This window comes from Amblyraja radiata, chromosome 32, assembly GCF_010909765.2.
Source record: "Amblyraja radiata isolate CabotCenter1 chromosome 32, sAmbRad1.1.pri, whole genome shotgun sequence".
Taxonomy (NCBI): domain Eukaryota; kingdom Metazoa; phylum Chordata; class Chondrichthyes; order Rajiformes; family Rajidae; genus Amblyraja; species Amblyraja radiata.
This window is the reverse complement of record NC_045987.1, coordinates 28,832,942-28,856,752: the sequence shown is the minus strand read 5'-3', so window position 1 is coordinate 28,856,752 and position 23,811 is coordinate 28,832,942. Positions and strand designations below refer to the sequence as shown.

General features: G+C 49.5%; 1 protein-coding gene across 1 annotated transcript in view; it reads left to right on the top strand.

Annotated features, from left to right (window-relative positions):
• The window catches only part of akna (AT-hook transcription factor), a 102,669-nt gene that overhangs the window by 48,064 nt on the left and 30,794 nt on the right, over positions 1 to 23,811 (top strand). The window contains exons 12-17 of the mRNA XM_033049215.1: positions 1,787 to 2,045; positions 3,939 to 4,039; positions 5,006 to 5,241; positions 9,443 to 9,584; positions 10,790 to 10,942; positions 19,313 to 19,416. Coding sequence (XP_032905106.1) covers positions 1,787 to 2,045; positions 3,939 to 4,039; positions 5,006 to 5,241; positions 9,443 to 9,584; positions 10,790 to 10,942; positions 19,313 to 19,416 — 995 coding nt within the window. The remainder of the gene's footprint in view (positions 1 to 1,786; positions 2,046 to 3,938; positions 4,040 to 5,005; positions 5,242 to 9,442; positions 9,585 to 10,789; positions 10,943 to 19,312; positions 19,417 to 23,811) is intronic.

The window sequence follows — 23,811 nt, the reverse complement described above, 5'->3', positions numbered from 1 at the left end:
CGGAACACCTCTTGCACTGCCATGGGCTTGTCTAATGTTTATGTTTTGCACTAATGCTATTTGCACATCTCGGAACATTTAAGAAACATTTGAACAGGTTCATGGATAGGACAGGTTTAGAGGGATATGGGCCAAAAGCAGGCAGGTGGGGTTAGTGTAGATGGGGCATGTTGGTCGGTGTGGGCAAGTTGGGCCGAAGGGGCAGTTTCCACGCTGTCTGATTCAATTACATTTTGTATGCTTTATGGGCCTGCCCCACTGGGCGACTTTTTTGGTGACTGCAGGAGACTACGCAGACGCCACATGGTCGCGGGTGGTTGCCAGGGAGTCACCTTCATGGTCGTGAGGAGTTCCCGCATTCTGGGAACTAGTCGCGGCCTCATTATGGTCGCTGAGAATATTTCAACATGTTGAAAAATTTGCTGCGACTACAATTAAGTCGCCATGGAGAGTAGCAAGAATTCTCGTGCCGTAGTTGGGTCGCCAGGAGGTTGAATGTTCTCGTAGGTTGTAGCCGGTGCTGACCAGTGAATTTCAATGGATCATTGCGGAAAAAAAATGTAAACAGGATTTCTCAGAACCAAGGATAACCGACCGGTAATGTTAATGTCCGCCGAGCTTCACAGCCGTGTATCTCTGGCTTCTTTAAAGTTGTCTCCACTCCTTTTCCCCCCTCTCCCCTCTCTCCCCCTCTCCTCCCTCCTTTTAAAGGACTTACGTGACACTTCCCGTACACTGTGCTTTCACTGTCTTAATTACAGCGCCAACCTTCCTGTTCATCGCGGTGTGTGTCTGTATCACCTTGGCTTTGCATCGTGTGAATTTCACTCAGACAGCGCTCTCCCCCCCCGCTTGCCCTAGCCCCGCCTTTGCGATGTGTGTGTGTGTGCGTGTATTCCACTCTGACAGTCGCTCTTCCAGTCGCCGGTTTTTCAGTCGCCTGAGAAATTGCCTAAGTGGGGCAGGCCCATTAGTTATTGTTCCAAGTATCGAGGTACCATGACAAGCTTTTGTTGCGTGCGAGCTATCCAGTTAACGAAAATATTCTACATGATTACAATCAAGCCTCCATGGTGTGCAGAGAAAGGATAAAGGTACAACATTTAGTGCAAGATAAAGACCTATTAAAGATGTCAAAGGTCACCAATAAGGTAGATGGGAGGTCAGGACAGCTGTCCAGTTGGTGAGAGACAGTTCAGTTGATGTTAACAGCTGGGAAGAAACTGTGGGAATGAATCTGGAGGTGTGCGTTTTCACATTTCTGTACCTCTTGCCTGATGGGAGAGGGGAAAGGGGAGAACAGGGAGTGACAGGGGTGAGACTTACCCGTGATTATGTTGCTGGCCTTGCCGAGGCAGTGTGAAGTGTAAATGGAGTCAATGGAAGGGAGGTTGGTTTGAATGATGGTGTGGGCTACGTCCACAATTTGCTGCAATTTCTTGCGGTCCTGTTTGGAGCTGTTCCCGAACCATGCTGTGATGCATCCCGATATGTAGCGCATCTGTAGGTTGGTGAGAGTTGTTGGGGACATGACAAACTTGTTAAGCCTTCAAAGGGAGTAGAAGAGTTTGTGTAGAATGTATGTGCAATGTATGAGTCATTTGTTGGGGGTGTTGTCTAAGACTGTGTGGCATCGGTAGAGTGCGGGCAAGGTTTTCATTGTACCTCACAATAACCTCAGCTTGATGTGAACCTTCCTGCGTCAATGCCCATTGTTAATGCAGACAGTTAGTGCACCTTTTTCCATGTTTTCCAGAAGTTGATGATGATTTCTTCACTTTAATAGGCGGCAGCCGATGAAGATGGCAGCCATGTCCTGCGGTGGTTTCAAGGACTCGCGACGGCCAGGACTGGACGGGGAGGAGCTGGTGGCCAGAGGCAGGTCATTCGCATCACACGCCATCCCCACTGACTCTGAAGGAGCTGTCCCGATGGAGCGGAGGGACCTGTCACCGGCCAAGAGTGGGGCTGGTGTGGACGGAGCTGCCTCTCCAGAGCTCGTGCCGTGCAAAACTCTGCTGCGAGCAGCGTCGGGGCCCCTGGAGGTAACGGCACCTTGACAATGTCTAATGGCTGCCACTTCATTGCAGGGGATGTAATGAAGGCTTAGACAATAGACAATAGACAATAGGTGCAGGAGGAGGCCATTTGGCCCTTCGAGTCAGCACTGCCATTCAATGTGATCATGGCTGATCATCCCCAATCAGTACCCCGTTCCTGCCTTCTCCCCATATCCCCTGACTCCGCTATTTTTAAGAGCCCTATCTAGCTCTCTCTTGAAAGCATCCAGAGAACCGGCCTCCACCGCCCTCTGAGGCAGAGCATTCCACAGACTCACCACTCTCTGTGAGGCTTGAGGCTAATTGCTTTCTCTAAGTAACCATTCCTAAGCAAGAAAATGTAAACAGGTGGCCAGGCATCTCTGGTGAGAGAAAGAAAATGGTGGAACGTGTGTATCATATAAAGAGAAGATAGATTTACACACCGCTCTGCCCAGGGTCTTCCCAACCGGGCAGGGTGGCACCTCTGCAGATGCAGTCCCATCAGCCTCTGTTCTCAAGAAGGAACTGCAGATGCTGGAGAATCGAAGGTAGACAAAATTGCTGGAGAAACTCAGCGGGTGCGGCAGCATCTATGGAGCGAAGGAAATAGGCAACGTTTCGTCCCGAAACGTTGCCTATTTCCTTCGCTCCATAGATACTGCCGCACCTGCTGAGTTTCTCCAGCAATGTTGTCTAGCAGCTGATGATGTGTGGTTCGGTCTCTGCCACTGGGAAAGTTCTCAACCTCCTGGATTCCAGCTTTAGTTTGAGTTCAGTTTAGTTTATGGTCACGTGTGCCGAGGTACAGTGAAAAGCTTTTGTTGTGTGCTAACCAGTCAGCGGAAAGACAATGCACGTTTACAATCAAACCATCCACAGTGTATAGATACAGGATAAAGAGAGTAATGTGAATGTCGTTTGATGCAAGATAAAGTCTGATCAAAAAGATAGTCCGAGGCTCTCCAATGAGATAGATAGTAGCTCAGGACCACTCTTTAGTTGCTGGTAGGATGGTTCAGTGATAACAGCTGGGGAGAAACTGTCCCAGAATCTGGAGGCGTGCGTTTCATACTCTGTACCTCTTGCCTGATGGGAAAGTGGCAGAACTTGCCACTAGGGGCGCCGCATTGATGGCAGCCTCTGCCTACAGTCTGTCTGTTTTTCTGTCTTTTTTCTAATTTATTCAGTTTTAAAAGTTTGTTGGAGATTTCTTTAGCTTTTCTATGTGGGGGAGGGGGGTAGGGTAAGGGGGAAACCGTTTCCCAGTCACTTGCTTACCTGGATCGCCGTTGAAGCCCCGGAGTGTTGGGCCTGCTACTTTAAAATCGGAGCTGTGGTTCGTAGAGCTCCCAGTGGGGGCGGCGCTGACTTCAACATCGCGGAGTGTAGGGGCCCTTTGCCGAGGGCCGCCAGCATTGAATCTCCGCCCAACTCGGCCTGTGGACTTCGGGTGCCGTGCCGTAGGAGGTGGCCGATTCGGATGTCCAAGCCGCTGAGGATGTCCTCCAGTCCCGACGTCGGAGTTCCATCACCCCGGCGAGCGGGCCTGAACATCGGGCCGCCCGTAGCGGCGACAGCGGGAGGTTCGGGAGCCCCCCTGACCACGGGAGGACTACAGAGGAGGATGACTGAATTTTGAAGCCTCCCCTCACAGTGGGAAACTTTGACCCCGCTGTATGGGGATGTCTGTGTTAAAGTCTTTCGTGTTCTGTCCTCTATTCTTTGTATGGCTGTATGGCGACCACACATTTCACTAATTGGTGCATGTGACAAATAAATGTCTCTTGTATCTTGTAAAGAGGAGAAGAGGGAGTGATCAGGGTGAGACTTGTTCCTGATTATGTTGGTGGCCTTGCAGAGGTGGTGTGAGGTATAATGCTGTTTTGTATATTTCAGGAGCGCATCGTGTCTCCAGAGACGGACAGCGGCTTTGTGGGGTCAGAGTGTAGTCGGATCACACCCGCTGTCCACACCCCTGAACAATGGCCGCTGAAGAGGTAGGCACTGAGCTGCTGAACAGAGCACACGTGAGCAACAAGGCTGCTGCTCCAACGGGCTACATGGAGCGGACAGGGTTAGAGGGATATGGGCCAAACGCAGGCAGGTGGGACAATGTAGCTGGGACATGTTGACCGGTCTGGGCAAGTTGGGCCGAAGGGCCTGTTTCCAAGCTGTATTACTCCATGACTAAGTGTGCATGCTAGACTCTCACAGATGGCACCTGGGTACATGGGGCAATAGTAAACATACCTGTGCCCCCTCTAGTGGGTGGGTGGGCAGACTTGCCCCTGAAACTCCTGATGCCCCTGTGCCAGGGCGTGAGGGAACTCCACTGCTAGTCCAGGCCTTGGTCTTTCCCAGCTCAGCCAACTGGATGTCACAAACAACTCAGCTGACGATTACTTGGAGTTACTCGGGGAGCTGTGGGTTTTTTTGCTTTTCTGAACTGGGACGGCATAGTAGCGCAGCGGTAGAGTTGCTGCCTGACAGCGCCAGAGACCCCGGTTCAATCCTGACCACGGGTGCTGTCTGTACGGAGTTTGTACGTTCTCCCCGTGACTTGCGTGGATTTTCTCTGGGTGCTCCGGTTTCCTCCCACATTCCAAAGACGTACAGGTTTGTAGGTTAATTGGCTTCGGTAAAAATGGTAAATTGTCCATAGTGAGTGTAGGATAGTGTTAGTGTAGTGGGACCACTGGTCAGTGCACACTCGGTGGGCTGAAGGGCCTGTTTCTACGCTGTATCTCGAAACTAGTGCGATTGGAGAAAGTTTTTAGCAGCAAATGGAGTTTTTGGGCAAATTGTGTTCTGTAAATTGTAAATTACTGCTAGTGTGTAGGATAGAACTAGTGTATGGGGTGATCATTGGTCAGTGTGGACTCGGTGGGCCAAAGGGCCTGTATCTGCACTGTATCTCTACACTAAACTGTGAGGTTCCAGAGCTTATTTTTTTCCATTCCCAGATCAGAAAGCCACCAGGAGCCGGCGCTGGATCGGGCAGCTCAGGGCCCTGTGGGAGCGGAGCCGGCCCTGCGCAGTCAGCAGGGTGGTGGGAGAGGTGTGGGTGAACACCGCATGGTGAGGGGCCAGGACAGAGGGCCGCGGGCGGGCACTGTCCAGCCCGCTCCACCCCGCACCAGCTCTCCCCACCACTGGGCTGCCAGTGTCCTCAGTGAGTTGGAGCAGGACACCTTCGTCAGTAAGTGAAACGTTCCTTGGCTTTGAGAGGGAGGGGGTTGACACAAGAGTCCCTGGTGACAGGGAGTCAACTGGTGGGGAACAGTGCGGGCTCGTCTGCAAATCCACATTGGCCGACTTTTTACCTCGGTCCCTTCCCTCCCATCCACCATGTGTCCACACTGGCCACTACATCATAGTCCCAGGCTCAGATTCAGATTCAGATTCAGATTCAACTTTAATTGTCATTGTCCGTGTACAGTACAGAGACAACGAAATGCATTTAGCATCTCCCTGGAAGAGCGACATAGCATATGATTTGAATAAATATTTACATTAGCATATATACAGACATAGTGTTTTTCCTGTGGGAGGAGTGTCCGGGGGGGGGGGGGGGGGGGGGGTGATTGGCAGTCACCGAGGTACGTTGTTGAGTAGAGTGACAGCCGCCGGGAAGAAGCTGTTCCTGGACCTCCTGCTGGTTCGGCAACGGAGAGACCTGTAGCGCCTCCCGGATGGTAGGAGGGTAAACAGTCCATGGTTGGGGTGAGAGCAGTCCTTGGCGATGCTGAGCGCCCTTCGCAGACAACGCTTGCTTTGGACAGACTCAATGGAGGGGAGCGAGGAACCGGTGATGCGTTGGGCAATTTTCACCACCCTCTGCAATGCCTTCCGGTCGGAGACAGAGCAGTTGCCATACCATACTGTAATATAGCAGGCTTCAGTCCAGGCCCTGCTTTCTCCTCAATATTCCTCGCATTGAAGTAAACACACTTCAGCCCATCAGTATCACTGTATTCCTCCACCTCTTCCTGCCTGTCCTCCCTGATCCTAACCTCTACCTTCCCATCACCCCTTCCAATTTCTGACCACCCACTCTGGTTCCCACACCCCTGTCTCTCTGGTTTAAACCCTACCGAGTAGCACTAGTGAACGTTTACTATTCAAATCATTGATATTCATATTAATCATTCACATATCAATAATTGACACTGTGCAAGGAGGGATTCATAAGTTTGCAGATGACACTAAAGTAGGTGAAATCGTCAACAGTGAAGCTGGTTACCAATAGTTACAGGTGGGTAAGTGTGCTGAGGAGTGGTTAATGGAGTTTAATGTACAAACGGGCGAGGTGGTACATTTTTGGGAAGTCAAATTAGGACAGGACCTCCATAGTGAATGATAGGGCCTGGAGAAGTGTTGTAGAGCGAAGGATCTAGGAGTACAGGTACATAGCTCCCTGAAAGTGGTGTCACAGGTAGATCAGGTGGTCAAGAAGGCTTTTGGCACATTGGCCTTCACCAGTCATGGTACTGAGTACAGACGTTGGGACATTATAGTGTTACAGGATGTTGGTGAGGCCACAGTTGGAGTATTATGTTCAATTTTGGCCACTCTGTTATAGGAAGTATGTCATTAAGCCGGAAAGAGTGCAGAGAAGATTTACAAAAATGTTGGCAGGACTCCAGGGCCTGCACTGTAGGGAGATGCGGTTCAGACTAAGACTTTATTCCGTGGCGCGCAAGAGGATAAAGGATGATCTTACAGAGATGTATAAGACCATGAGGGGAATAGATAGGGTGAACACACAATCTTTTGCCCTGAGCAGAGGAATCAAAAATTAGAAGATATGGTCTTAAGGTGAGAAGGGCAAGATTTAACGGGAGCCTGAGGGGCAGCTTTATCACACACAGGGTGTTGTGTACATGGAGTGAGTTGCCAGAAGAGGTTGTTGAAGCAGTCTCTATACAAGCATTTAAAAGACTCTTGAACAGGTACATGGATAGGAAATGTGGAGAGGGATATGGGCCAAATACAGGCGAATGGGAGCAGCTTAGATGGGACGGGACATCTTGAGTCAGCATGGACGAGTTGGGCCAAAGGGCCTGATTCTGTGCTGTATGAAACTATGCCAAGATGTCTTGGAGCAGTTGTAGAAGCTTGTAAATGGAGAGTGGGAGCAGCCAGAGGTTGTGGTGTTGTGGTGTGGACACCAATGACGTGTTGGGGAAGGAGTGAAGTGCTGTAACGTGTTTAGGGAACTAGGTCAACGTTTAAAGAGCAGGAACTCAATGTTGTGATCTCAGGACTGCTCCTGGTGCCTGGTTCTGGACTCGCCCAACATTGGGAATATTTTTCCTGCATCTAGCTTGTCCAGTCCTTTTATAAATTTATATGTTTCTATAAGATCCCCCTCATCCTTCTAAACTCCAGTGAATACAAGCCTAGTCTTTTCAATCTTTCCTCATATGACAGTCCCGCCATCCCAGGGATCAATCTCGTGAACCTACGCTGCACTACCTCAATCACAAGGATGTCCTTCCTCAGATGTGGTCTCACCAGAGCCCCATACAACTGCAGAAGAACCTCTTTACTCCTATACTGAAATCCTCTTGTTATGAAGGCCAACATTCCATTAGCTTTCTTCACTACCTGCTGTACCTGCACGCCAACTTTCAGTGACCAGTGTACAAGGACACACAGGTCTCGCTGCACCTCTCCCTTACCTAACCTAACCCCATTGAGATAATAATCTGCCCCCTTGTTTTTGCCGCCAAAGTGGATAACTTCACATTTATCTATATTATACTGCATCTGCCACGCATCTGCCCACTCACTCAACCTGTCCAGGTCACCCTGCAACCTCCTAAAATCCTCTTCACAGTTCACACTGCCACCCAGCTTTGTGTCATCTGCAAACTTGCTAGTGTTGCTCCTAATTCCCTCTTCCAAATTATTAATATATATGGTAAACAGTTGTGGCCCCAACACCGAGCCTTGCGGCACTCCACTCGCCACTGCCTGCCATTCTGAAGAGGACCTGTTCACTCCTACTCTTTGCTTACTGTCTGACAACCAATTTTCTATCCACGTCAACATCCTATCCCCAATACCATGTGCTCTAATTTTAGTCACCAGTCTCCCGTGCGGGACCTTATCAAAGGCTTTCTGAAAGTCTAGATACACTACATCCACTGGCTCCCCTTCATCCATTTTACTTGTCACTGCTGACTGATGGGCAGCGCTGGCAACTAGACATCCGAGAGGGGTCGAGTGTTCAGAAGAGACTGAGAGGGGAGTGAGGGGAGGGAAGTGTGGCGCTGTTAGTCCTCAAATGAGGCCGAGAGGCAGAGATTGGGCACGAATAGTGAAAGGCTTAGATAGAGTGGATGTGGTGAGGGTGTTTCCACTAGTGGGAGAGAGTCTAGGACCGGAAATCATAGCCTTAGAATTAAAGGACTTACCTTTAGAAAGAAGATGAGGAGGAATTTCTTTAGTCAGAGGGCGGTGAATCTGTGGAATTCATTGCCACAGACGGCTGTGGAGGCCAAGTCAATCAGTATTTTTAAAGGTGCAGATTGACAGACTCTAGATTAGAATGGGTGTTAGGGGTTATGGGGAGAAGGCAGGAGAATGGCGTTGAGAGGGAGAGGTAGAACAGCCATGGCGGAGTAGACTTGATGGGGCGAATGGCCTAATTCTGCTTTTACAACTTATTAACTAGTGAAGGTGTGTTCACTTCTGCACAGTGGGAAGCATTCAAAGGGGAAAGATCACCATTGTCCTATAGGGGTGAAATGCAGAGGTAACATGTACAATGAAGCTTGGATGCTGAGGGGCAGTGAGGATTGGATAAGGAGGTGAAAAGGAAGCATAAACGGTGAGTCCGATCAAGAAATAAATAGTAGAGGGATCACGCAGTATCACTGGCAAATCCTCAGACAGTGTATCATTATATTAAGGACAAAAGAGTAAGCAGGGAAGAGGAGGTGATGAGGAACATCAGGAGTGTTCTGTACATGGGTCATGAAGGTGTAGTGAGTACTTTTCATTGGTGTACACAAAGTGCTTTATGGTTGGGGGACATAGTGAAGGGGCAGATCAACTCAAATGTGTCTCTATAACTAAAGAGCCAGAGGTCGATGTCTGAGTGGGCTTAAAGATGGATAAATGGCCAGGGCTGAGTGGGCTTTGACCCAGGCTTTTCCGCACCCAGCTAATGGTGAGTACTTGGAACTACAGAGTAGTGGATGCAGGGCTGCTGACAGCGTTTCAGAAGCATTTAGATGATCACTTGAATCAGTGAGGTGCAGAGATCCCTAGACTGGCGAGGGGAATGGGTTTAAGGTTGGAGACTGTCCACGGGTCGGCACGGGTGGATTGGGCCGAATGGTCTGTCTCCATTCTGCACGACTCTCTAAACCTGTTATTGTTTCTTTAAGGTCACACAGAGTCTGAAGTGGATGGTCTCGGGGCCTACTCTAGGCAGAGGTATCAACGCTCCTCTCTCACCTCCTCACCTTTGACCTTCCACTCAAAGGTCCCATACAGCACCAGCCCACTGAACGTCCACTCAGCGAGAGAGTGAGTATCGGGAATCCCATCGCTGCACAAGTAGCCTCTCCGTGGGGGCGGCCATTACCTGACCAAGGCCCAGTGACCAGGGCCCAATGACCGGTGACCAGGGCCCAATGACCAGAGATCAGGGCCCAGACACCAGTGAGGTGCCCTGTGGCCAGTGCCCAGAGAGCAGTAGCCGGGGCCCAGCCCGGCCGGGTTGGTCTGGTCGACCACGGACAGTAGGGTGTGGGGCTGCCCACTGGCCTGTGTGGGGGGCATCAGTACCACAAGCAGGGGTGCCACAGGATGCCCGACCCACTTCACCTGGGGATGGCAGTAAACACTGCCCTCTATGCCCACAGGTTCCCCATTGGCAACACAAGCTACACAAGGTGGTTCCACAGGCCTTGCCCAGGATCATGCCCGCCTCTAACTGGCATCAGTCTGTGCACAACACACAGTGCTGGAGGAACCCAGCGGTCAGGCAGCATCTGTGGAGGGAATGGCCGTAAGATGCTTGGATTGAAATGTCACCTGTCCATTCACTCCACAGATGCTGCTGACCTGCTGAGTTACTCCAGTACTTTATGTTTTCATAAGATCTAGGAGCAGAATCAGTCCATTCGGCCCATCAAGTCTACTCCGACATTCAATCATGGCTGATCTATCTTTCCCTCTTAACCCCATTCTCCTGCCTTCTCCCCATCCCAGAGATTCACCACCCTCTGACTAAAGAAATTCCTCCCCATCTCCTTCCTAAAAGTACGTCCTTTTATTCTGAGGCTGTGGCCTCTGGTCCTGGACTCTCCCACTAGTCGAAACATCCACTCTATCCAAACCTTTTATGGTAATTCATCAACGAGGTTCCCTCTCATTCAACTAAATTTCAGCGAGTACAGGCCCAGTGCCGTCAAACGCTCATCATGTGTTAACCCTCTCATTGCTGGGATCATTCTTGTAAACCTCCTCTGCACCCTCTCCAGAGCCAGCACATCCTTCCTCAGATATAGTGCCCAAAACTGCTCACAATACTCCAGATGTGGTCTTACCAGCACCTTATAGAGCCTAACTCAGCATTACATCCCTGTGCTCAGGATTCCAGTATCTGCAGTTCGAGGAATCTGGATGAGCCTTTGCAAGCTGATTGCAGGGGTAGAATTAGTTTGGGGACTGCCTGGTGCGGGAGCGTTGGGACTCTGTAACCCGTGGCGTGTGCTTTGTCCCCACAGCCAGCTGATCCAGTCCCTGCAGACGGAGGTTGCACAGCTCCGCCATCGCTTGGAGCAGGCCTTACACAAGCGCCAAGGAGAAGCTGACGGCAATCCACCCCTGGCAGTCGGCACAACTCGCAAGCATGTCATTCACCAGCACTCGCCAAGAAGGTGGGCGATCTTTCCATGCACTTCAGTTTCAGTTTATTGTCACGTGTACCGAGCTACAGTGAAGAGCTTTTTGTTGCGTGCTAACCAGTCAGCAGAAAGACAATACATGATTACAATCTAGCCATTATAGTGCATAGGTACATGATCAGGGAATAACGTTTAGTGCAAGGTAAAGCCAGCAATCCAATCAAGGATTAGTTCAAGGGTCATCAAAGAGGTAGATAGCAGTTCAGCACTGCTCTCTGGTTGTGGTAGGATGGTTCAGTTGCCTGATAACAGCTGGGAAAAAACTGCTTTCTCAGCAACCAGGTTAATGCAGCGATAACAGCACACCTTGTGTAGGAAGGAACTGCAGATGCTGGTTTATACTGAAGATAGACACAAAGTGCTGGAGTAACTCAGCGCGTCAGGCAGCATCTCTGAAGAACCCTTGGGTTGGAACTCTTCTTCAGAGTGAATGATAGAGAAGGCCAGAACAAAAAGTGGCCGGGAACAGGTCACCTCAGGAGGGGTGAATCAATCCACCTTGACCTACTTGATCTCCCCCTCCCATTCCCATTCCCACACTGACCTTTGTGTCCTGAGACTCCTTCATTGTCAGAGTGAGGTCACACACACACTGCAGGAACAGCACCTCCTATTTGCTTGGGCAGCGGTATGAATATTGATATTTCTAATTTCAAGTAACTCCTACATTTCTTCCCTCATCCCCCTCCCCTTCCCCCTAATAATCTTGCTAGTTCCACCAGCTCTCCTCAAGGTATGCCTACTTTGAAGAAGTACTCCCTCTCTCTTATTTCCATCGCTCCATAGATGCTGTGTTCAAAAGGGAACTGCAGATGCTGGAATATCGAAGGTACACAAAATTGCTGGAGGAACTCAGCGGGTGCAGAACACCTCCGCTCAGTCCGCCTTAACCTACCTGACCTCCCGGTGGCTCAGCACTTCAACTCCCCCTCCCATTCCCAATCCGACCTCTCTGTCCTGGGTCTCCTCCATTGCCAGAGTGAGCAACAGCGGAAATTGGAGGAACAGCACCTCATATTCTGTCTGGGGTCCTTGCGCCCTTATGGCATCAACATTGAATTCCCCCAATTTGGCTAGCCTGTGCTGTCCCCTCCCCTTCCTTCACCCTCTAGCTGTCTCCTCCCACCCTCCCATCCGCCCGCCTTCGGGCTCCTCCTCCTCCCTTTTTCCTTCTTTCTTTCCCCACCCCCCATCAGTCTGAAGAAGGGTTTCGGCCCGAAACGTCGCCTATTTCCTTCGCTCCATAGATGCTGCTGCACCCGCTGAGTTCCTCCAGCAATTTTGTGTACGCTCCATAGATGCTGCCTCACCCGCTGAGTTTCTCCAGCACATTTGTCTACCTACTAGTGCCACTGTTCACATCTTTGTATCCCTGCCGTTAGCACATCTTCCCCAGACAACAATGGGCTCCACCCTCACTGATGTCATCTGTTGCCAGGCCTGTTTTGTTCTGGCCTTCTCTATCATTCAGTCTGAGGAAGGGTTCTGACCCAAAACGTCACCTATTCCTTTTCTCCAAAGAGCACACCTTGTTCACCTTTGATTCTTTGCACACTCGCCCTAATGCTGGAGGGTGTCTGAGCAAACCTGCTCTGTGCACTGTTTAACCTGGATCCCACAGCGAGTTGCAAACCCACTCCTGGCCACAGTGAGAAAGTGTCTCTCATGGACCCTCTCATCCTTGGACTCATTACCTAATGTAGACTCCAGGAACCACACACGCACGCACGTACAAACACACACAGGCACACGTACATACACACACGCACACGTACACACACATACAGGCACACGTACATACACACACGCACACGTACACACACATACAGGCACACGTACATACACACACGCACACGTACACACACATACAGGCACACGTACATACACACACGCACACACACACACGTGCACACGTACATACACACAAGCACACACAAGTACGTTCATACACGCACGTACACACACAGCATGCACGTGCGCACACACACACACACACGTACATACACACGCACGCACGTAGACACACACGCACGCACGTAGACACACACACACACACACACACACACTGACTAAGCAGGTCGGCAGCATCTCTGGAAGATGTGTTAGAAGATACGAGAATGATCCCAGGAATGTGTGGGATATGTTGAGCGTTTGACGGCTCTGGGCCTGTACTCGCTGGAGTTTAGAAGGATGAGGGGAGACCTCTTTGAAACTTACTGGATAACGAAAGGCCTGGATAGAGTGGATGTGGAGAGGATGTTTCCACTAGTGGGAGAGTCTAGGACCAGAGGCCATAGCCTCAGAATAAAAGGACATACCTTTAGAAAGGAGATGAGGAGGAATTTCTCTAGTCAAAGGGTGGTGAATCTGTGGGATTCATTGCCACAGATGGCTGTGGAGACCAAGTCAATGGGTATTTTTAAGGCGGAGATTGACAGATTCTTGATTAGTACGGGTGTCAAGGGTTATATGGCGAAGGCAGGAGAATGCGGTTGCGAGGGAAAAGATAGATTAGTCATGTTTGAATGGCAGAGAGGACGATAGACTGACTGGACTAAATCTACTCCTAGAACTTAGAAACCGATGTTGATCAGGCCCGTACGAAGCTTTTCAAAAAGGGGGGTGGCATGACAGGATTACAAAAAACTTAATGTGCTGCACACATCAATAGCGCGAAGCATGAAGTCCCTCGATGCCAGGGTCCAGGGCCCGTTTAAGGGTCCTGGAAGCTCAGGGGTTTTAGATGCTCTCTGATCCATTCTGAGCCTTGTTTTGGAGCATTTTTGCACCAAATTTATGACCAATATTTCAGAAATTAACAGGAATCTGAGGTAGCTTTTTCACACAAAGGGTGCTGGGTGTGTGTAGTGAGCTGCCAGAGGAGGTAGTTAAGGCTGGGACTATCCTAATGTTTAAGAGACATTTGGACACGTACACGGTTAGGACAGATTTAGATGGATATGGGCCAAACGCGTGTGAGTGGGACCAGTGTAGATGGGACATGTTGGTCGGTGTGGGCAAGTTGGGCTGAAGGGCCTGTTTCCACACTGCATCATTCTATGACTAAAAACAAGAAGAAAAATGCATGTAGATAAGTAGAGCAGATTTGAAAGAGGAGTGAAATGTAAAGCCAGAGAGAGGTTTATGGGTGGAAAGGAACATAGGAAAAGAGGGGGGAGCGTGGGCTTGGGCAGATGGGTGAAGGGGAAATAGTCACAAAGTGCTGGAGTAACTCAGCGGGTCAGGCAGCATCTATGGAGAACATGGATAGGTGACATATCACAGAGTGCTGGAGTAACTCAGTGAGTCAGGCAGCATCTGTGGAGAACATGGATAGGTGACATATCACAGAGTGCTGGAGTAACTCAGTGAGTTAGGCAGCATCTGTGGAGAACATGGATAGGTGACATATCACAGAGTGCTGGAGTAACTCAGTGAGTTAGGCAGCATCTGTGGAGAACATGGATTGATGATATGTCACAGAGTGCTGGAGTAACTCAGTGGGGCAGGCAGCATCTCTGGAGAAAAGGTATAGATTATAGTTCGGGTCAAGACCGTTCATCAGTAATATTCATGATGTGCCATGCATAGACATTCCTGAATTTTACCCAAACCTCTGTCCCAGCCTGGTAAAAACCTGGATGGAGTGGATTTGGAGACGATGTTTCCACTAGTGGGAGAGTCTAGGACCAGTGGCCACTGCCTCAGAATTAAAAGATATTCCTTTAGGAAGGAGATGAACAGGAATTTCTTAAATCAGAGGGCGGTGAACTGTGGAATTAATTGCCACAGACAGCTGTGGAGGTCAAGTCACTGGACATTTTTCAGGAGGAGATTGATAGATTCTTGATTGATACGGGTGTCAGAGGTAATGGGGAGAAGGCAGGAGAATGGGTTTGAGAAGGAAAGATAGAGTCATAGGGTGATACAGTGTGGAAACAGGCCCTTCGGCCCAGCATGTCCCATCTGCACTAGTCCCACCTGCCCACGTTGATCCATATCCCTCCGAACCTGTCCTATCCATGTACCTGTCTAACTGTTTCTTAAATGTTGTGATAGTCCCTGCCACAACTACCTCCTCTGGCAGCATGTTCCATACACCTACCACCCTTTGTGTGAAAAACATACCCCTCAGATTCCTATTAAATCTTTTGCCCTTCACCTTAAACTTATGTCCTCTGCTCCTCGATTCACTTACTCTGGGCAAAAGACTCAACCATATCTATTCAAATCATGATTTTATACACCTCTATTAAATCATCCCTCAGCCTCCTGGGCTCCATGAAATAGAGTCCCAGCCTACTCAACCTCTCCCTATAGCTCTGGCCCTCTAGTCCTGGCAACATCCTCATTAATCTTCACTGTACCCTTTCCAGTTTGATGACATCTTTCCTATAACATGGTGCCCAGAACTGAACACAATACTCTGAATGCGGCCTCACCAACTTCTGATGCAACTGCAACATGACCTCCCAATTTCTATACTCAGCCTGGCCCGCTGAGTTACTCCAGCACTCTGAAACATCACAGAACAGGGCAAGATTAGCAAGTTTGCTGATGATACAGAAGTGAGTGGTTTTGCAGATAGTGAAGATGGTTGTGAAAGATTGCAGCAGGATCTGGATCAATTAGCCAGGTGGGCAGAGGAATGGTTGATGGTTGCATGGTTCCTTGAAGGTCGTGTCGCAGGTATATTAGTTGGTCAAAAAGTATTTTGGCACTTTGGTCCTCATCAGTCAGAGTATTGAGAAGGGTTTCGGCCCGAAACGTCGCCTATTTCCTTTGCTCCATAGATGCTGCTGCACCCGCTGAGTTTCCCCAGCAATTTTGTGTACCTATTGAGTATAGAAGTTGGGAGGTCATGTTGCAGTTGAATAAGACGTTGGTGAGACCGCATTTAGAATATTGTGTTCAGTTCTGGGCACAGGAGGAAATCCTTTAAAACCGAGATGAGAAGAACTTTTTTCACACAGAGAGTGGTGAATCTCTGGAACTCTCTGCCACAGAGGGTAGTCGAGGCCAGTTCATTGGCTATATTTAAGAGGGAGTTAGATGTGGCCCTTGTGGCTAAGGGGATCAGAGGGTATGGAGAGAAGGCAGGTACGGGATACTGAGTTGGATGATCAGCCATGATCATATTGAATGGCGGTGCAGGCTCGAAGGGCCGAATGGCCTACTCCTGCACCAAATTTCTATGTTTCTATAGGAAAGATGTCAAACTGAAAAGAGTACAGAGATCCCCATCCTGGATCAGTCCAATCAGGGTTTTGTCATCCACAAACTTGAGATGCTTGACAGAGGTGTCTGTGGAGGTGCAGTCATTGGGTGTGAAGTGGTGATTGGAGTGGGGTGGGTGTAGAAGGGCCCAGTCTTTGCAGACTGAGGTCAGACTGTGAGTGGGTGTGAAGTGGTTGGGTGGGGTGGGAAAGGTTCCACTCTTTTCATACTGGAGTCTTGTCTTAAGTAGGTGTGAAGTGGTGAATGGGAAGGAGAGGATGCAGGGTCCATTCTTTGCAGACTGGGGTTTGGCTGTGTTTGTTGGGGAGGGGGTTTCAGGGTTACATTTCTGATTTTCAAGCCTGCAGTAAAACTCATTCAGGTTGTTCGTCAGCTGACGATTGTCCAAAGAGCGGGGGGCTTTCCTCTTATAGCTGGTGATTTCTTGCATGCCCTTCCAAACTGAAGAAGAATCACTAGCTGAGAACTTGCTCCTCAACTTCTCAGAGTACCTTTCCTTGGCAGCTCTGATTCCTCTTCTCAGCGCTTTATCGATTAGGCTATCTTTTAACTCTTTAACGATTAGGCTATTGGCTTGATGCACCCTTTTTCAAACTAATTGTAATGGGATGGAGAAAGCTGGAGGAGGGGGAGGGGGGGGGTGGGCGGGCAAGTGTGGGGAGTGAAAGGTGAATGTTGGTTAGTGGAAGTAATAATAATAATAATAAATTTTATTTTTGGGTGCCTTTCAAGAGTCTCAAGGACACCTTACAAAAATTGAGCATGTATAGGAAAAACATGTAAGGGGAATGAAATAAATAGTAGAGACATGACTAGTACACAAAGTAAAGACAGAATTCAATACAAAACACAGTATGAGGCAATTAATGCACAGATGAAAAGGGACGGGGACGTGGGGCTAAGGATAGGCAGAGGTGAAGAGATGGGTCTTGAGGCGGGACTGGAAGATGGTGAGGGACACGAAATTGCGGATCAGTTGGGGGAGGGAGTTCCAGAGCCTGGGAGCTGCCCTGGAGAAGGCTCTGTCCCCAAAACTGCGGAGGTTGGACTTGTGGATGGAGAGGAGACCGGCTGATGTGGATCTGAGGGACCGTGAGGGTTGGTAGGGGGAGAGGAGGTCAGTGAGATATGGGGGGGCCAGATGGTGGAGGGCTTTGTAGGTGAGGACCAGGATTTTGTAGGTGATCTGGTGGGAGATGGGAAGCCAGTGAAGTTTTTTGAGGACTGGAGTGATGTGATGCCAGGATTTGGTGTGGGTGATGAGTCGGGCGGCTGCGTTCTGGACCAGTTGGAGTCGGTTGATGTAGGTGGAGCTGATGCCAAGGAGAGAAAGTAGATTGGCAGATGGGTGGATACAGTCCAGAAGAAGACAAAAGGTTGTAAAGATCAAGAAAAGAGTAGTAAAATGTGAAGCCAGAGGATGGGATGTGGGTGAAGGGGACAGGGGGATGGGGGGAGTGGGTTAGTGGGGGTAATTGGTGTGCAGCTGTGTGGAACCGCAGAGTTACTCCTGCACTTGGTGCCCAATATCGATGCCAGTTTTTGACCTCCATCTTTACACTGAAAAGTGAAATATATGCTAAATTTGACCTTATGGTTGACGTTTGAGACTTAGAGATACAGCACGGAAACAGACCCTTCAGCCTACCCAGACCACGCTGAGCAATGATCACTGTACACTAACACTATCCTACACACAGTAGGGACAGTTTATAATTTTTACTGAAGCCAATTAACATACACAATTAAATGTCTTTGGAGCGTGGGAGGAAACCGGAGCACCCGGAGAAAACCCACGCTGGTCACGGGGAGAACGTACAAACTCTGTACAAACCCGTAGTCAGGATCGAGCCCGGGTCTCTGGCACAGTAAGGCAGCAACTCTACCGCTGCACTACCATTGAAAATGGGAGGGAACATAGGAAGTCATCAATAGTTTGCTTCACAGGGCAGAAAAGTGATCAATACATTTGAATGGAAAGAAGTGTAAGGTGTGAATTTGAGGAGAGAGAGCGGGTGAGGGGAGGAGAGTGAGAGTGGCGTTGAGGTATCTGGGAACCCTGGAGTGGGTGTCCAGAACCAGTTGAGGAGACGGTTGAGAAGCATTGAGGGTATTTTCTATTTTTGCTGAAATGGATAGAGTTTGTAGCAGGGAGGTTATGTGGGAATGGTCACTGATGATTGAAGGGGTTGGCCAGCATCCTCTGTTCTGCTCCCATCACCAGGCAGCTGGAGCAGCTCTGGGGAGGGTGGGGGGGGGGGGGGAACACGTGCCTACGTGTCCCCACTTAGAACAGTACAGCACACAAACAGGCCCTTCAGCCCACAATGTCTGTGCCGAACATGGATGCCATCACCATCACTCATCTACCTGCACATGACCCATACCCCTCCATTCCCTGCCTATCCATGTACCTATCCACAAGTCTTTTAAAACCCACTAACGCATCTGCTTCTGCCACCACGCCTGGCAGCACATTCCAGGCACTCATCACCCTCTGTGTAAAAGTGGCGTCCCCATCATAGACACGTCCCCAGTGGCCATAACATCATAGCCCCAGGCATCAGTCTAGGCTCTATGTTCATCTACTTTCTCCACAGGACCATACATTGTAATAAACACATCATCATTCACCATATTCCCTCCCCTCCACCTGCTTGCCATTCCTTTAAGACTCACTGGTCCTAAGCCCTATCTTCCCTTCTTCCAATGTCGGACCTGCTTCTCTAGTTCCCACCCCTCCCTCTCTAGTTTAAACCCTCCAGAGTAGCACGAGTGAATCTGCCTACCAGGATACTGGTCCCCCTCAAGTTGAGGTGCAAGCTGTCCCTCTTCTACAGGTGATCTCTGCCCCAGAAGAGATCCCAATGGTCTATAAATCTGAATCCCAGCCCCCTGCACCAACTCCCGAGTAACACATTCATCTGTCCCTGCTCCTCCTCTCACTGGTATTTGTCACCGTGCTGTAGATGTAAAGTCTGTTGGATCTCTGTATCTCCGGCCCAGTCTCAATCCTGTTGCCCACACAGCTCTGTTTGGGATCATTTGAGGTTCTGTGGCGTCATGTCCCAAACCACAGACAGCGTCTGATTTTTTTTCCTGTAGGAAGCTCCTGCAGGAAGAGGAGGAGGAGAAGGAGGAAGGGGAGCCGTACAGTGGACACGACCATTCGAAACCATTCCCACACTACAGATCGGAGCTGGAAATCAGTAAGTGTGTGGGGCAGTGTTTCACACCCATTAACTAACTGTCTAGTGCAAGTTGTTGACCAGTGGCTTGCCACCAATGTTCAGTTTAGTTTATAGTCACGTGTACTGAAGTACAGTGAAAATGTTTTATTGCGTGCTAACCAGTCAGCGGAATGACAATACATGATTACAATTGAGTCATTGAGAGTGTACAGATACATGATAAGGGAATAACGTTTAATTGGGCATCACCTTGTGGACCACCTCTGCTCCCACTTTTACCCAGTGTCCCACACAACGCTACAGCACAGACATTGTGGGCCCAAGGGCCTGCTCCTGTCATGTACAGTTGCCAAAGTGAAATAATCTCATGACCCATATCCCGCCATTCCTTCCCCACTGCTCGTTAACTGAGCATGAGATGCCCAGGACTGAGGCTGAGTTGGTGCCTGCTGCCCACTCCCACTATCAGCTTTGTCCGTCGTTGCATGAAGAACTGAGTTGTATCTCGAGAGGCAGCGTAACTGTTGAAGTGGGCAATGAGCAGACAGAGTTGCTGCTGGGAACAGTCTAGTCAAGTCAAGTCAAGTTTATTCGTCACATACACATACGAGATGTGCAGTGAAATGAAAAGTGGCAATGCTCACGGATTGTGCAAAAAACCCGACAAAACAGAATGGAACAGAAACACATATTCACATATTACATATTTCTGGGAGGAAACAAAAAGAAAAAAATAGCAATTTAAAAAAGACACCACACAACAGTAAATTGGGACAGTAGAGTTAGTCCCTGGTGAGGTAGGAGTTTACAGTCCTAATGGCCTCTGGGAAGAAACTCTTTCTCATCCTCTCCGTTTTCACAGCATGGCAACGGAGGCGTTTGCCTGACCGTAGCAGTGGCATGATTTTTGTCTACCTTCGATCTTCCAGCATCTGCAGTTCCTTCATAAACATAAAGACTGTGCATGTTTACAATCAAACCGTCAACAGTGTACAGATACAGGGTAAAGGGTATATCACTTTGTGCAAGGTAAAGTTTAGTTTAGATTAATGATCGATTAAAGATAGTTCAAGGTCTCCAATGAGATAGTTGGGAGATCCGGATCACACTTTCACTGGTCAGAGCCAGTTGCCAGCTGGGAAGAAATTGTCCCTGTGTATGTGTTTTCAAACTTCTGTACCTCTTGCCCTGATGGGAGAACGGTGAAGAGGGAGCGGCTGAGGTTAGATTCATCCTTGATAATGCTGATGGAGTCCGTGGAAGGGAGGTTGGTGTGCATGATGGTCTGGGACACATCCGCAGCTCTCTGCAACTTCTTGCGGTTTTGGATGGAGCTGTTCCTAAACTATGCTGTAAGCATGCAGGTACAGCAGGCAGTGAAGAAAGCTAATGGCATGTTGGCCTTCATAGCAAGAGGATTTGAGTATAGGAGCAAGGAGGACCTACTGCAGTTGTACAGAGCCCTAGTGAGACCACATCTGGAGTATTGTGTACAGTTTTGGTCTCCTAATTTGAGGAAGGACATTCTTGCTATTGAGGGAGTGCAGCGTAGGTTCACCAGGTTAATTCCCGGGATGGCGGGACTGACATATGTTGAACGAATGGGTCGATTGGGCTTGTATTCACTGGAACTTAGAAGGATGAGAAGGGATCTTAGAGAAACATATAAAATTCATAAGGGATTGGACAGGCTAGATGCAGTAAAATTGTTCCCAGTGTTGGTGGTGTCCAGAACCAGGGGTCACAGTTTAAGAAAAAGGGGTAGGTTATTTAGGACTGAGATGAGGAAACACTTTATAACCCATACCAGAGAGTTGTGAATCTGTGGATTTTTTTGCCACAGTAGGGAGTGGAGTCAAATTCACTGGATGTATTCAAGAAAGAGTTAGATATAGCTCTTGGGGCTAATGGAATCGGGGGGGGGGGGGGGGGGGTATGGGGAAAAAGCAGGAACACGGTACTGATTTTGGAGAATCAGTCATGATCATATTGAATGGCGGTGCTGGTTCGAAGGGCCGTATGGCCTACTCATGCACCTATTTTCGATGTTTCTATGTATTCCGATAAATACATAGGATACATAAATATGGAGCATCTGTAGAAGTTGGTGAGGGTTGTTGTGGACATGCCAATCTTCCTAAACCTTCGAAGGAAGTAGTTAGTGTTGGTGCTTTCTTGACCATTGCTTCATTGTGGCCGGTCCAGGACAAACTGCTGGTGATATTTGGAAGGTACACAAAAATGCTGGAGAAACTCAGCGGGTGCAGCAGCATCTATGGAGCGAAGGAAATAGGCGACGTTTCGGGCCGAAACCCTTCTTCAGACTGATGGGGGGTGGGGGGGAGAAGGAAGGAAAAAGGGAGGAGGAGGAGCCCGAGGGCGGGGGGATGGGAGGAGACAGCTCGAGGGTTAAGGAACGGGAGGAGACAGCAAGGGCTAGCAAAACTGGGAGAATTCAACGTTCATGCCATCCGGACGCAAGCAACCCAGGCGGAATATGAGGTGCTGTTCCTCCAATTTCCGGTGTTGCTCACTCTGGTAATGGAGGAGACCCAGGACAGAGAGGACGGATTGGGAATGGGAGTGGGAGTTGAAGTGCTGAGCCACCGGCAGTTCAGGTAGGTTATTGCGGACTGAGGTTATTCAGGTGTTCGGCGAAACGATCGCCCAACCTCCGCTTAGTCTCCCCGATGTAAATCAGCTGACATCTAGAGCAGTGGATGCAGTAGATGAGGTTGGAGGAGATACAGGTGAACCTTTGTCGCACCTGGAACGACTGCTTGGGTCCTTGAATGGAGTCGAGGGGGGAGGTGAAGGGACAGGTGTTGCATTTCTTGCGGTTGCAACGGAAAGTGCCCGGGGAGGGGGTGGTACGGGAGGGAAGGGAAGAATTGACAAGGGAGTTGCGGAGGGAACGGTCTTTGTGGAAGGCAGACATGGGGGGAGATGGGAAGATGTAGCGAGTGGTGGGGTCACGTTGGAGGTGGCGGAAATGGCAGAGGATTATTTGTTGGGCGGAAATGGCAGAGGATTATTTGTTGGGTGTAAATGGCGGAGGATTATTTGTTATTATTCTCTGTCCTGGGTCTCCTCCATTGCCAGAGTGAGCAACACCGGAAATTGGAGGAACAGCACCTCATATTCCGCCTGGGTTGCTTGCGTCCGGATGGCATGAACGTTGAATTCTCCCAGTTTTGCTAGCCCTTGCTGTCTCCTCCCCTTCCTTAACCCTCGAGCTGTCTCCTCCCATCCCCCCGCCCTCGGGCTCATCCTCCTCCCCTTTTCCTTCCTTCTCCCCCCCACCCCCCATCAGTCTGAAGAAGGGTTTCGGCCCGAAACGTCGCCTAATTCCTTCGCTCCATAGATGCTGCTGCACCCGCTGAGTTTCTCCAGCATTTTTGTGTACCTTCGATCTTCCAGCATCTGCAGTTTCTACTTGAACACTGCTGGTGATATTTATTCCTCGGAACCTAAAGCTTTCGAGCATCTCCACTTTGGTGCCATCAATGTTCACTTCCTGAAGTCGATCACTATCTTCTTTGCCTTGCTGACATTGATGGAGAAGTTGTATTTGGCACCAGCTTACAAAGTTCTCAATCTTCTTCCTGTATTCCATCTCATCGTTATTTTAGACTTGTCCAACTATGGTGGAGTCGCCTACGAACCTGTATATTGTGGTGGATTGGTATTTGTCTGCAGTCATGAGTGTATAAGGAAGACACAAACGGGTGTGGAGGCCAATTCAATGGATATTTTTAAGGCAGAGGTAGACAGATTCTTGATTAGTATGGGTGTCAGGGGCTATGGCGAGAATGAGGGAGAAAGAGGAGAATGCAGGAGAATGAGGGAAAGATATATCAGTCACGATTGAATGGCGGAGTAGACTTGATGGGCTGAATGAACAAATTCTGGTCCTAGAACTTATGAATTTATGGACATATGAGTAAAGAATGGGGCTAGGAACTCATCCTTGCGTGGCACCAGTGTTGAAGATTAGTCAGCTATCCTCACTAATTGTGGGCTGTTGGTCAGGAAGTCTAGGATCCAGTTACAGAGGGGATTGTTGACTCCAAGTTCCACGAGTTTAGAGATGAGCTTGGATGGGTTAATGGTATTGAAAGCAAACCAGTAATCTATGAATAGGAGTCCAACATACAGTAGGTGTCTCTCTTATCCAGGTGTTCCAGGGATGAGTGTAGGGCCAAGGCGATGGCATGGTGCGTGGGCATGGTGCGTGGGGGTGGTGTGTGGGTGTGGTGTGGGCGTGGTGTATGGGCGTGGTGTGTGGTCGTGGTGTGGGTGTGGTGTGTGGGCGTGGTGTGTGGGCGTGGTGTGTGGGCGTGGTGTGTGAGCATGGTGTGTGGGCATGGTGTGGGCATGGTGTGGGCGTGGTGTGGGCATGGTGTGAGCGTG